We start from the raw sequence: 14,789 nt of genomic DNA, 5'->3' as shown, positions 1-14,789 counted from the left end.
TTCTGTCCGGCCCAAGATCAGAGGCCCAGAAGGGCTCTCTGCACTTCCCCAGCTGCTCCTTGCCTGGTGGCCCGTGCACAGCTCCTGGCTACCATGTGAGGCCAACAGAGAGGGAATCAGGGAGGTCGGGCGGCCTGACCTCCCACCTGACTCCAGCACCGCCCTCGGCCACAGTCCCAGCCACACAGGAAGCTAGTGGACGGCCTAGACCTCCTCCCCGGGTCCTTGGCTCTTCACACCGGCCTCTGAGGGGCGACTAGCCGTCAGAGCAGTGTCCCCCTCACACGTCCTCCTCTTACACCAGTGCAGTGGGGTGAAGGTGTGTGACAGACACCGGAGGACCCTCCACCCGTCTGGGTTCTAACCCCACTCTCCAACCACGGGCCCTGGGAGAAGACTCCAGGGCTGGAGCAGAGATGGCACAAGATGGCCCTGGTGTCACATGGTGCCAGCAGGTCGGGGCCACTGGGCAAACCAAGCTGAGAGCACACAGGCTACACTGAAAGGGCACGTGGCCGAGCTGGAGCATGTAAAGGACAGAACAGAGGGCGGTGTGGACGCCGACCCCGGTGCACAGCACAGATTCCATGAATGAGCAAATGAGGGAGAGGAGGCGGACCTTACTTGGGAGAGAATTTCAATTAGCACGTGCAGAAGGGGAGGGCTGGGCTCGCAGGCACAGTAGAGATGGGCAAGAGGAGAGGACAGCACCTAGCAAGTCGGGAAGGTTGACAGAGACGGGCGCCTGACACGATGCAAGAACATCCCACACCCTGGGCTAGGGGACAAGCCACACCCGGCCCACTCCTCGGAAGACAGGGAGGAGAGGGGGTCACGGACCAGAGAAGGGAGGACAGGGGACAACCAAACGGAGCTGAGCCATGGGTGGGACTCCGGGACAAGAAGCGATGGCACTCTTGGAAAAACAGAGGCACGCAGAGTTCCGTCTGGGGCTGAACCACAGCCACACACCACTAGCAGCTCTCAGCTGTTAGGAAGGAGCCCCTCGCTAGCTCTGGTCCCTGTTTGGTGGAGCGAGCTCCCCTCTGTGCACCTCTCCTGCTGTGATGCCACCTACTGTGAGTCCTCACCACCCGGGATGACAGCCCTCAGCAGATGCCCTGGAACCTCCAAAGTCAGCCAAGGCACCAGGCCTCAGGCACTGCATGACATTACAGAAAACAGACCGCCACCCCCCACAATGAGCCAGGCAGAGAGTGGACCCTAGTGAGCACGGTGGCCTGGTTGACATGCATGTCTGTGCAGGCCCACACACGTGCGCAACTTTGAGAAGCTTTAATTTGGCAGGAGGCTCTGCATGAATGGGTGCAGGGTGTATGAAGAGTCTGTGTGCCTTCTTCTCAATTTTTCTGTGAACCTAAAACTGCTCCTGTAATTTTAAAAGATGTGGTTTAAGGTACTCATTTCTTTATTTGCTTCTTTCCTAAAAACCGCAATTGCTAAACAAAAAGACTACCGCAACTTGGAAAATAAGTGAAAGCTGGTCACAAAATGAATGTCAAGTGCCAGACATTCTGCCTACGCCCACCCCCACCAAAGGTGCTCCCAGGACCACTGGCCACCACTCAGTGCAACAGCCACCCACCTGACAGAGAAGCAAAAATGACTCCCCAAAATTCTTGCTGGCCCTGGTTCTGCAGCCATGGGACCTCCTGGCAGGTTGTGGCTTCCTGGGGACATGTGGGTTGCTAGTATCACCTTAGGGAAAGACAACCAAACACGGTGGATCTGTGTTGGCCTGACACAGCGCGAGAGAAAAGGCTCTTAATGTGGAAGTTTCCTGCTATCAGGCAGACAGAAGGCCGGGCTGGGCTCAGCGGGGGCTCGCACAGCACACGGCACCCCACAACCTCCAGCCCCTCCCGCCCACCCCAGGCTGGGAACCCCTATTCAGTGGTTGCCGAGGTGGATGCTGGGATGAGCTTCGGTTTGGCCTGCGGGGGGCCAAAAGCACTTGCCTCACACGTGTGAGGCTCTGGGTTCCATCCCCAGCACCACATTAAAAAAAAAAAAAAAAAAAAAAAAAAAAAACCCAAATAAAGCAAAAGAACTGAACCACTGGGTGGGGCCACTTCTGCCAGGGGAATCTCAGCCTCTTTCCAAAAAAGAAAGGACGTTTTCCAGGGAAGGAGAGCTCACACGTGAAGACTGGGAACCTCTCAGGAGCCCGAAGTCGGCTGGGTCCTGCCCCCTCAGGGCGCTCTGGTCTTTTCCAGTGAGTGTCCTGTGGGCGGCCCTCCCTTCCTACTTCATGAAACAGAGGCCGGCGGCCGCCCAGGGCTGAGCTCTCCCCACGGAGGCATCTGCACCTGGTGCAGCCAGGAAGCTTCTCCAGCCCCACACACAGGCTCACTCCTGGGGACCTGGGCGTCAGGGCCCCTCTGCCTGTGCCAGCGGTGGCTGCCCAGCCCCACGGAGGAGCTGCTAGAGGGAGCCCTCCTGGGAGGGGCGCCCACATACCTGGCTCTCCTCTGGACGAGCCGCGCCACTGCAGGGAAATCCCGACCTCATCAAGTCGGGAGGGGACATGGAGTCGGGAAGATCAGTTCAGAAACACAAGGTGACTTTTACAGTTTATTAGTCGAGAGCAAGAGGTAACTGGCCAGGGAACAGTGGGACGTGAGAGCTCTGGGCCCAGCCTGCACCCACCTCCTGGGCCGCGCTCAGGTCACGGCCCCACCCACCACCAGGAGAACAGAGCTGTGTCCATCCTCCACCAGCTCCCTGTCCTGGCCCCTGAGCACAGGAACCGGCCAGCCTCGGGAAAAGCCAATGAAGACAGTCACCAAATGCCCAAACCAGAAACTAACGTGTGGCCCACTCTGGACCCACATGCTGCCCACTCAGGTGGCACTCGCTCGCACAGCACACGGCACCCCGCGACCACCCCGCGACCTCTAGCCCCTCCCGCCCACCCCAGGCTGGACCCCTATTCAGCTGCTGCAGAGGTGGACGCTGGGATGAGCTTCGGTTTGGCCTGCTGGGGCGGCGGGACATCCGGGATCTTCTCCCCGTGCTTGTACACGCTGACGGTGACGTCGATCTTCTCTCCGCCGTACTTGTTCTTGACGTTGATGCTGTACTTCCCCGAGTCCTCGGAGGTCACCCCCTTGATGGTCAGGCTGACGTACTTGGCCTGCTCCACCTTCACTGAGAAGTGTTCGCTGAGCTCGAGGTCCATGTCGTTCTTGAACCAAACCACTTCAGGGTCCGGATTTCCAAACACCGTGCAGGTCAGATTCAAGGTCTTCAAGGGGACGCGGTGGGGAGGGAAGGGAGAGGGGAAAAGGGGGGTCAGGCCGTCTCCCAGTGCTCATGGTCATCGTAACAGTGACCAGTCTGGGAGCCTGTCCCACACCCGGGCAGCAAGAGACCGCGTCAGAGAGCACTGCACAGGCCATGGGAGCCCTCCCTGCATGCCCTGGGATCCCTGCTACACGGCTCTGACAGCCCTTCCCGGTCACAGTCCTGGAAGAGCAGGTACGAGGAGGACCCGTTTCATGACAGCTCACCCAGAAACCAAAGGAGCGGTTTACTGAGCGCCTGCTGGGAGCCGGGCCTGGGTCGGTCAAGAACATGTGGGCCGTCGAGCTCTGCATTTCACAGAAGGTGCCTCAACCCGTTCCTACAGTCCCTCTATTTCAGAAATGAATCCTTTACCAGTTCCTCCTCACATCCAGAGAACACATGTTCTGACAGCTAGCAAGCTGGGTGCGGCACTGCACTCGCAGTGCCTGTGTAGACACTCTCAGCCTCTGATAACTCTGCTTTAAACCAGAGCCACTTCTATTCTGTCCCAGGGCTCTCCGGGCTTTCATTAGCTGCTAAAGGGAAGGTCTGTAAATTTTTGCATTTGGGTCTAATAAAATCCTCTCAAGTATCCATGTCCCTGTGACATTGGATTAGAATCACTGGAGCAACCAGACAATTACCAATTAAGTGTCAATAATTCTACTGACAGGCAACCAATTGAATCTCCATCAGAGGTTTCATTATATATTCCAGAATGAGAGTGGAGGGGAGAGCTTCTTTCATGTGTTTCATAAAAGCTGAGACTGCTGATGCAGGGGGCTTTCGCCTTCATGGGGGGAGTGGGGGGAGTGCCCCACCTCCTCCTTGCTCAGCTATTCCTGAGTGGCCCTGGACCAGGGGCGTCAGACCTGGTGGGCCCTGAGGGATGACAAAAGCTGGTGCCCGAGTGTCACTGCCCTCTGTGTCTGAGAGGTGCCGTCTGGATTCAGAATACTGAGCTTAGCTTTTGGTTTTGCTTTCAGGGCTGAGGATTGAACCCTGAGCCTCGCACACAGGAGGCAGGCACTGCACCCCTGAGTCGTGTCCAGGATCCAGGGCCCTCCATCCTCCGACACTGTAGAGATGGTCACAATGGCCAGAGGGGGGGGGAGAGATTGCGGTGACCTGCAGGCTGAGTGGTGACACGTCACACGCTCTCTGGAGCTCCCCTGCCTGCCCTGGGGATGGGGCCGCGCCCCCCTGCGTGGCCGCCCTCTGCCCCAGCTCTGCACGCTGCAGCCCGCTCTCACCTTGCCTTCCATTATGGTCACCACATCAGGCAGGCCACCAATCACCTTGCCACGATCTGCAACAGGAAAGCCACTGTGTTGGGAGGCACTGCAGCACTTCCCTGGCACCACGTGGCACCAAGGTGGAAGTGGGAAGGGGCATGTGCTCCTCTGGGAGGAGACAGGGAAGAGAAGGATACATGAACAGTGGAGAGGAACCACAGGCCACGGCAGGCAGACCAGAATAGCAGACCCTGTTCAGGGGCAGGCGACAGGCTCCAGAGGAAATGTGGGATGCGTGCTCGCGGGTGACAGGAGAGTGCCAACCCATGCCCGGGAGGAGGAGAGGGGTTGTGGCATGGGGAGCAGAATTTTGCAAAGGCAGGTAGAAGACAGGAAGGAGAAAGGTCCAGGTTAAGAAAAGCGAATCTAGAAGGAGGCTGGACATGCTTGAATGGGGGCAGGAACGCTGGCCGCTTACTGTCTACACACCAAGTTAGTCATGGGAAACATGCACCCTTTGCACCCAAGGTCACATGCCATCCTGTTATCATCCCACATGTACTTACTCTTCTCTGCAAAAGCCGCAGCCCTAACACCACGGGGAGGAGAGAGAGAATAGACATGCTGCTGTCAAAAACGCACCACACAGAAGCACAGGAAGAGAATACACCTGCTTCTCTGTGCAGTCTCCCTCATTCCCCGGGTGCTGGGAGCCATCAGCCAAGTAGGTATGACAATCTCCTTGCCAGCTTACTCCCATGCTGTCTAGTGGAAGGACTTCTGAAAGGTGACCTTGCTCAAGGACCAGGGCGGTTTAGCATAATAGGAGATTAGGGTGTTCCCCCTTTAGAATAGGGCGGTTTAGCATAATAGGAGATTAGGGTGTTCCCCCTTTAGAATAGGGCGTATCCTGCTGCTGGTTTCCTCTTGAGTTCTTAGGGTCAAACAGTATATTTTGGGAGACAGAAGCCCATGTGGAGTGGATTTGGGCAGAGTGAGGATTTGGGCAGAGAGTGGATTTGGGCAGAGAACGTGGATTTCCCCAGAACGTGTTTGTAGACGGCCGGTGTGAGTTCGGGAATAAAGAGTTGCTGTTTGAATCTACAAGCTGTGTGGAGACTCGTGATTTGTGCCCAGCCAGAGACTGCGACACCCGGGGTCTGTTCCAGGACCCCAAAAACACCAAACCCCACTGTGCACAAGCCCTTCAGATGAAGAGGACTGGTGTTTGCATAGAACCTAGTGCATCTGGTTTCCTTTAAATCATCCCTGGACTGCCTGTAACTCCTAACGCCAAGTGGACCCTTGGTAAAGCGCACTTACACTGAATTGTTTCAGGGTTCATGATGAGAAAAAGTCTGTGCATGGTCAGCACACATGCAATCTCTTTCCAAGTGCTTTTTATCACGGTTGGCTGAACCCAGGGGTATGGACCCTCTGCTCACGAAGGCCAATGTTGACTTTTCTGATCTCTTCCTCTGCCTTTTCTGTGATGGGGAGCACACCAGCCAGATGCTGGGTCGCAGAGGGAAGGCCGCAGGCAGACCCACCAGGTGGAGAAACTTACTTTCTTTCACCAAATTCACCAGATCACATTGAAGACTTTTAAAGTGATTCTGAATTGGTGGTTTGGGTTTATCTTACTTGTGCAGATGTGACACATCACTAGCAAGCGCTCATTGGAATCCTCTAAGACTCAGACAGGCATGCGGAAATCCCCAGTCATTTGTTTAAAGTTTGTTCTGTATGATGTGTCACCATGATCTCAATGATTTCAGAAATTCAATCATTTAAAGTAAGCAGGGTCGTGACAACTCTGAAAAGCTAACTCATAAATGTGTTTCTGGTTTAGAAGAATGCTGCCCTGCTACAGAGTGAACTACCTGAACAGCACATTCCTGGGGTCACCTGGGCATTTATAGACATTCCCTCACATAGCAAAATGCCCTGAGCCAGCCAGACCACGATCTGATATAAAAATAATCATGTATGAAGGTCTTACTTGAGTTGCTGGAACTCCGCAAAGGCTTCATCGAAGGCTGCAAGGAAACAGTGCACATGTTACTAACTGTGGAAGAGCTCAGCTCCTGTCTCAGATGTTCCACTACAGGTTTGATCAACAGAAATGATCAATGACCAGATGAGTAATGCTCTACCCAGAAGAGATTTTCTCTGAATGAAGCCACACACTCAGGTGAATGATCAGCACGTCTCCTCTGTTTGGGAGCTGAATGGGTCACTGGGCACCAGGCCTGGGTAGACAATGCACAGGTCTCTCACCTTGTCCAGAGAGGTCGAGGGAGCGATGATGGTTGTCTTTGCCATCGAAAATCTCAAAAGTGTATTTCCCTTTGTCCTTCTCCGTGGGCTCACAGATCTGCAGCCAGGCCATCTCCTCACTGCCTCCTATCCGCATGTGCTCGCTGGACGAGATCTTGGCGTCTCTTTAAAGAAGCCACAGCAACACCACGATTCAGTTTCCATGTCCGACGCACAGTGCCGGGGGCAACACTGCGTACGCTGGGGGGGTCTTGCTCACTGATGCCAATGGCCTAGAGATGTTCTGGCTACTACAGTTTCACCAAGAACATCAGTGACTCAGACCTGAGGCTTCCTGAAATCACACCGTACTTAATTTCAAAGATGCATGAGTCACATGATATACACCTGTCACATGATAGACTTCAAAACGCTTCCTACAGCATGGCAGCTCCTCACAAAACTGCAGATGAGACTCTGACATGCCGCAGCAATTGCCCTTATGGGAGTACACTCCAAAGACCTGGAAGGAGGGGTGCAGGCAGATACGTGTGCACCAAGCTCACAGCAGCACCGCACACACAGCCAGATGTGTGCCACCCATGTCCCCTGAGAGAAGGATGAGCCAAGGTGGCCTCTACAGATGGCGGCATTTACTCAGCCCTAAATGGGAACGGAGCTCCCGACCCCGGCACAGCCTGAGTGTACCTGAGGACGCCAGTGAAACAGCGGACATGCGGACAGCCACGTGGAGCCCCACTCAGAGGAGGCCCTGGGACAGAGGTAGGCTGGTGCATGCCAGGGGCTTGGGGAGGGCCGGGGAGCCGGTGTTCCTGGGGACAGAGCTTCAGTCCACAAGGTGAAAGAGCTCCGAGGAGGACAGTGGTGCCAGCTGCGCTCCGTGGCAACGTGCTGTCTGCTGACAAACGGCCGAGGCGCTGAGCCCCCCTTTGTGGACCTACACAGGGTTTAAAGCTTGACCAAGGACTCGGTGCCAGCCCTGCCTTCCAGCATGACCCCTGGGCCACACCGTGAGGCCAGCCTGTTTGGACAGGCCTGCAAAGACCACCTCCCAGTCACTGAAAGTCAGGGGTGAGGGAGAGATTCACAGAAGTCACAGTCCTGGGCTCAGGGAAACAGACTCAGGGCCACACACTAGGACGCAGGTCTCTCTCCACCCACCAGCTTCAAGCAGAGGCCACAGTCACTTTGGCCAAGTAGGGTTCTGCAGAGAACCGGCCCTGGAACTCACGGTGTGTCTTATCACCCTGGCGGCAGCCAAGGATGGGGTTCAGGGGGCTGCAGGGGCCAGGCCAGGAGGTAGCTCCTGGGCTTCCACACTGACCTCAGGGAATGGGCTCCAGACAAGGAGGAGACCTCTGACCTGTCACTTGCAGAATAAAGAGGGATGAGGTAGCACCAGCCTCACAGGGCTGGTAGGAGCGCAGTGGTCCAGGTCCACCGTCTGGCACAGAGTGGTCATTCAAGGCACAGTAGACATCTCCCTTTCTTTCATTAGTGCCCCATGCCAGGAAGGGTGGGAAAATCCCACGAGACGGTCCCTGGGGAATCTCTCTGCAGAAGGCAGGGTCTGCAGGTGGTCCACCAAAGCCTTACTAAGGACAGCCCAGGCCCCGAAGCCCTGCTCAGTGCTCTCTGTCTGCAGTTGCCACCTGATAGCTCTTTTAATAGCCAAGTAGAGCATCTGCTTTTAATGGCCAAGCCTTGCATCTCAGTGGTGGACCACAAGCCCAGTCTGTCTGGGATGAACACCCTCACGAGGTTCCCTGTCACTCAGGAATGCCGGTAGGACTGCAAACTCCATTCAGTTCCCTGCTCTTCACTTACTAATTGTGTGGCCTTGAACAAGGGACATTTCTCTCATTAGGCCTGAACGTCCTCATCTCTAAAATGGGGCATCAATACCCAAGTCCTCAGGCATCTGTGAGCACCACAGGAAACCATGTGTCAGGTGTTGGGCACAAGTGCCACAAGCTAGGCTGACATGGCACATCCACACGACTGTGTGTGCCTGTGCAGGTGTGTGGGTGAGTGTGGTCTCCGAATCCCCAGACCCAACACAGAGTACACTCCTCGGACAAGCCAGACAAGCTGAAGGGGCGTGGACTCTCCAGGCGTGGACACCATGACCTGCCCCACCATGGCCCGATGCAGGGCACAGCTGCACCTGTGTACAGCTTTCCATGAATCACGCTGCCATAAAAGAGGAGGCCTGGGAGGCCAAGGCAGGAGGATTGCAAGTTCAAAGCCAGCCTCACAACTTAGCAAAGCCCTAAGAAACTCAGCAAGACGCTGTCTCAAAATAAAAAATTAAAAAAAAAAAAAAAACAGGCTGGGAATGCAGCTCAGTGGTTAAGCACCCCTGGGTTCAATTTCTGATTTAAAAAAAAAAAAAAAAAAAAAAAAAACAGAAGGAAACACAGAAGACGTAATAGATCCTGGGTTCCAGGGGGTTAGATTCAGCTGGAGAGAGATTCATCGTCTTAACAAATAAGTCCCATAAACAAATACACCACAAAGCGTACCCGAGTGTTAGTCCCCTGCCTCCAATACACTTTTCTACCAAGATCCTCCACACAGATCTGTAAGGAATCTGCCCGGTGCTGGCTGTCACACTCAAGAGCACAGCAGCACCAGTTCCAAGCACGAAGCACCAAGCTCTGAGGGCCATACTATTCCGTTTCTAAGCCCAGCATCCAAGACAAGGCTGTAGTGTGCCAGACTCTCAACAGAAAAACACAGGAACATGTAACCCTCTAAAACCAGGAGTTGCTCATAGCTAGACCCACCTGGACAAAATCATACTGCTTAAAATTAATAATACTGTTCATGACCACTGTTTGCCTTCTGGAACCCAAATTAGGCAAATGCAATGTCCAAAGGCACGGTATGGACACCCAGGACAGAGATGGGACACCCTGGAAGCACAGGCCATGGACATTGCCCTCTGGCCTCTCTCGGATTACGAGGGACGGCAAAGCAGCACTGGCTCCATCTGCCCCTCCTCAGGTCCCAGCATCAGCAGCTGGGCTCTGGGGATGGTGATCCCAACACAGGGACCCCGGGACTCAGATGCCACCTGCCTGGTCTCAGGTGCCAGCCTGCAGCTCAGACCTGAAGGCCAGACCCCGTGGCAGGGAACCCTGTGCATGGCTGAGGGGCAGCTCCACGCAGCTGCTCTATCGGTGACGGGACCCGCCCAGGTAGGCGGGACAGAGGCCATGCTGCTCGTGTGGCAGGATAGCGGCCTCTGCATTACTTCAGTCATGGCACGTTGGGCCCCGGGTTCCTGATGGAGCTGCTGGGGATGTGCACCGGCCTCCAGGGGCTGCTCCCTCTCCCCCCCTGCTCGCTCCCAGTGAGGCGCACCAGGAGCAGCCCGGTGCACGGGGAAACTCTAACAACCACAGGAGTCACTGCTTCTCCTTCGCAGGTCCTCCCCACAGCCAGCCGGCCCCCACCCCAGCCCAGGGCTCACGATGGCTCAGAACTGAAATCGGGAAGGACCAGGCAACGCTGTGGCACCCAGCTCCATCCTGGCCGTGCGCCTGGGCCACGGCTGCTGCCCAGTACTCACTTGTGGTACCAGTTGACCTTCATTTCCTCTGTGAAGTACTTCATGAAGCACTGGAGCCGGATGCCCTCTGGGGTGCACAGGATCTTCAGTGGAGAGGCAGACGCCCCTGCAGACACAGAGCCACGCAGGTGTCAGGGGAGCAGCGTGAGCCGTCTACAGCGGCACACTGGATATTGTGGGTGGAATACTGTGGATATCTTAAAGAGTCGACATATGAAGTCTCTCTGCTTGGCAGTAGTGAGAGAGGGGTAAGGCACTTGCCATAGGCTGTCAGACACTGTTGTGACCACACTCTTTATCTTTGCTGATCACACAGCACACTTTTCTAGTGAGGGATGCCCTAAGTGTGTGCCAGCCCCCAGGTCCTATTCTACTTCAAACACGCACCTCCCCAGGCACACCCGCTCCTGTTCTGCACTCATCCGTGTCCATTCTGATCCTGACACTCCAGTGTGTCCACCAGCACCCCACCCTCTCGTTTGAGTGTGGTGAACTATGCAGCCAAAGACTTTTGCTCCACATTCCCGGGTAATATCCATTCTCTGCACGAGCATTGGCATTGCCAGGATGATTTGGAAAGCCCTTTGCTAAACACATTAGAGACTCATGGCTTTGGAAGAGGATCGGCATCTGCCCCTAGCTGCTTCGCCTCAGAGGGAGAGCCAGAAGGGCACGAACGTGCAGCGTGGAAAACACTCGTTCATTGGCCTGCATCTTAGGTGTCGTGGGAGGTCAGCCAAGCAGTGACACTCAGCGGGAGTGACGGGGGTCAAGGAGATGGGGGCCTGGGGTCAGTCCTCCAGCACCAGGAGTTCCTGGGTGAGAGGACAGAAGGAAAATCTCAGCATCACCCCTGGTGGCCCCCAGCTGCGTGCCCCCGTGCACAAGAAGCTGCCTGAGAGGGCAAGGAGAGGCTGCCTTCCAGGGGCCTGGTCTACCTTCCCATGTGAACAACATGGTCCAGCACAACCAGGCGGCTTGCTGGCAACACTGGGGAGTCTCCCTTACCCCACTGCCTGGAGAAAGCAGTGGGAACAGACAATCTCACAGGAATGCCAGAGATGGAGTGTGCGTCTGCAGTGGACCTGTGCTCAGCCGGGGGCTTCTGCTGGCGTCCTGACCGCAGCTGGCTGCCCATGCAGTCAGCCCTCCCGACGCCTAGGTCTCGGCTACTCCATCAGAAGATAGAGATTGTGACCTCTCTAAAGAGCCTACTGTAGTGAAATCACATGATTGTCGGCATAAACCACTATGTGAATATATTGTTATTGAATTATTGACCCATATTTCTGCTCTCACAGTTTCCACAGGAAGGCAGATCAAGAGAGAGAATTTATTTGCAAATCTAAAATTAGTCTCACGCCTGTGACACAAAGCCAGAGTTTTAAAATTTCATTATTGCTATTTATCATTTGAAATAAAAATACTGATAACAAATTTGGATAAAGCAACTGTCCAGATTAACCAAGGCATGTTGGAAGAGGTGATGAATTCTGATTTTAAAGCAAAACACAGACTCCAGATCCAACATGGAAAAGCACTGAAGGGAGCATCATGGAGCTGCGTGCACTGTGGCCCACAAGCTCCGTCCCTGGAGGGGCAAATGCCACCTCAGGCAATAGACTTTAGCATGCAAAGTGACTGGAGAAGTAGAGGGCACTTGCTTACCACAGACCCGACTCATCGCCAAGATCATGTCCTCGTACACTGGAAGGGAGAAGGGAATGCACCGTGACCACGTGTTATCTCACAGAAAGCAGCCTTTCCAACATTGCACTAGACGCCAGAAACCAGGACGTTCATTTGAAAAATGAAGCATGAAAATAGTAATATCCATCCGTAAAAGGCCCAAGTGGGCGATAAATCCTTCTAACCTAGTCTCTTTCAAAGTATGGGCAAGAACATTTCATTCAACACAAATCCAGCTGTAGGTTTGATTGAACCTCTCCACACAGCTGCCAGCATTCAGCTCTGTTGGTGTTGGGATGAGCTGGCTTCCCGTAAAGGGTCCAGATGACATCTCCCCTAAGCTGCAGTGGAATCGTGCATTTCTCTAAAACACTTCAGCAGCTCTGAATGCAACCAATGTTTCCTTCTACAGTTTCTGCTGCAGAAACAGTATGTGTATCCGCTGAGGACACAGGAGCATGCACGTCTCAGCCAGCTCGTCCTGGGGACAGGGCGATTCCTGGCAGGATGAAGGGTTCCTTTTACCTTTGCCAGCTATGTCAAGGGTAGACACGTCTTGACCTCTGTCATCTTTCAAGGTCGCCTTGTATTCACCATGGTCCTTCTTGGATAACTACAAATAGAGCACACCCCATATTTATGTACAATCAGTATGTTTGGGGCACAAAATGTAGCAAATGCTAATCCATTTCCTTGCAAACTATGGAATTTCAGAACACACACTGGAAGACAATGCAGAATTCAGGAGTTATCAGAAAACCTAACTTGCTTGGGTTCTCTGATTCTACTGAGCATCAATACCTTTGGTATGAGCAGCTCACAGATCCCCCTCTCCAGGTCAGGCATGGTCTCGGTCTCATACAGAACATCATCCTTGAGCCACTTGAAAACCGTTTCTTTCTTGGTGTTTGCAACCTACAAAACAGAAATCTTCAGTGTAGCACATGAATCACTCTGGCTTGTGGAAAGACTTTAGGACTGTGAATTAAAGACCTTACGCGCACACACACCGTACTCTCAGACAGAGGCCCATGGGTAAGCCTTCCCTCCTCCCAGGACCCTCAGGTGTGAGGAAGTGCTCTACCACTGACTACACCCCGGCCCTTATCACTTCTAATGACAGTACTTTCCTAAATTCCCACTTCACAGATGGGAAGTCATTTTGGACCATGAAATCAGACCTTTTGGTTTATGTGAAGTGCCTCTAATCAGGACAAGTCATCAGCAATGCATCTTATCTATAAACAGCTAGACTGTCCTTGGAGCGTGTGAAACTACCCAGTGGCTGCTCCTGAACAATGTGACGCTCCAGGTGCTGCCGTGCAGAGTGGGATGCAGAAAGAGGACTCTCTCTCTCCTGAACGCCCCGCCGGCCTGTCTCTGGCTGAGAAGCTAGGCTGGGGGAGCCCAGGCAGGTGCTCTGCACACAGGCCCCAGGCTGCGGGCGGTGAAGAGCGTTCTCTGCACAGGGGAGCTGTGCTCTCCCACTCCAGGCTGGCAGTCTGCATCCCTAACCCACGCGGACCAGTTGAAGGCTTCCCACAGCAGCTGTGTGCACTGCCGTCATCAGCAGCAATGCCAAAATACAGTCCCCATAAAGCAGGGGTTCCGCCTGCCCAGTCACACTTGCCCCCAGTTTGGGAGCCTGTCTGGCACAGTGTCTGAGGAACACCTGGGGACAAGTACACAGGGGGCTGGACCTTCCTCTAACATCATAAATCATCCTCCCCATATTTTGTCACATACATAAAGTTTAAAACAGCCATCTGCCACAGTATCGCTAGATGAAAACTCAGTGGAAGACTGGTCCACAGAATTTCAGAATTGACTTTACTCATGTAAAGTCAGTGCATTAAATTGCAAAAAATACTCAAATCTCAAGCAATATTCATTTGGTTTCTCCAACATCTGAGTTTAAAGGTTGGTAAAGCCTTTAGTCAAGGACAAGGGTAGTTTGAAATATCTGCAAAGACACCACTTAGGTGACATCAGAGTCCTCAGGGAAGAACTCATATTTTTGCTGCTGCCCATGGGCTGTGCACGCCCTGGGTTCCCCAGTAGTCAGAAGAAAGGAAGAGCCAGCATACCGAGCACCTGGCTCCGTGTGTGCTAAGTACTGACCACCTGGTGGACTGATTTTTGCCTCACTGATGTCTAGAAGATGCACACCTTTCCACACATGGTGATCATTTGAGAAAACTGCTGTTTCACCAGCGTGAACAGCTAAGTAAATAGCTACCCTTGGCCATCCAGGGCATCTTCCTTTAACTACCTGAAAAGCTTTCACTTGTTGAGGGAGCCCTGCTGAGGCAGCTCTCTTGCCACTTCTTTGCAAGTAAACTTCTTTTATAAGTGTTTCTGCACACCTGCAATCCCAGGGGCTCAGGAGGACGGCCCTAGGCAACTTAGTGAGACCCTGTCTCAAAATAAAAAGTAAAACTCTCTAGGGATGTGGCTCAGTGGTAAAACACCCCGAGTTCAATCCTAAGCACAAAAAGAAAAAGAAATGATTTGTCTTTGAATATTCCTATTAAACATATTAGGACAAGAAATTCACTACAAAAACACTAAGTAATTTTTTATAATAAATATAGGATAACCTTAAGCATATTAAATATCAAAACTTTAGCCCTAGTTTTCACTAAGAAGAGATGTGTAAATAGGACATTGAAAATTAATCACCAACATTAATGATGATC

General features: G+C 53.5%; 1 protein-coding gene across 1 annotated transcript in view; it reads right to left on the bottom strand.

Annotated features, from left to right (window-relative positions):
• Positions 1–2,582: 2,582 nt before the first annotated feature.
• Myom2 (myomesin 2) overlaps positions 2,583–14,789 on the bottom strand; it is a 65,672-nt gene continuing 53,465 nt past the window's right edge. The window contains exons 29-37 of the mRNA XM_076853497.2: positions 12,892–13,005; positions 12,616–12,703; positions 12,070–12,108; positions 10,402–10,507; positions 6,825–6,988; positions 6,547–6,583; positions 5,111–5,133; positions 4,563–4,618; positions 2,583–3,268 (exon numbers count right to left, since the gene is read on the bottom strand). Coding sequence (XP_076709612.2) covers positions 2,951–3,268; positions 4,563–4,618; positions 5,111–5,133; positions 6,547–6,583; positions 6,825–6,988; positions 10,402–10,507; positions 12,070–12,108; positions 12,616–12,703; positions 12,892–13,005 — 945 coding nt within the window. The 3' untranslated portion in view covers positions 2,583–2,950. The remainder of the gene's footprint in view (positions 3,269–4,562; positions 4,619–5,110; positions 5,134–6,546; positions 6,584–6,824; positions 6,989–10,401; positions 10,508–12,069; positions 12,109–12,615; positions 12,704–12,891; positions 13,006–14,789) is intronic.

Source organism: Callospermophilus lateralis, chromosome 4 (genome assembly GCF_048772815.1).
Source record: "Callospermophilus lateralis isolate mCalLat2 chromosome 4, mCalLat2.hap1, whole genome shotgun sequence".
Lineage (NCBI taxonomy): Eukaryota > Metazoa > Chordata > Mammalia > Rodentia > Sciuridae > Callospermophilus > Callospermophilus lateralis.
The sequence above is the reverse complement of the archived record's forward strand: the minus strand, read 5'-3'. Positions and strand labels throughout refer to the sequence as shown.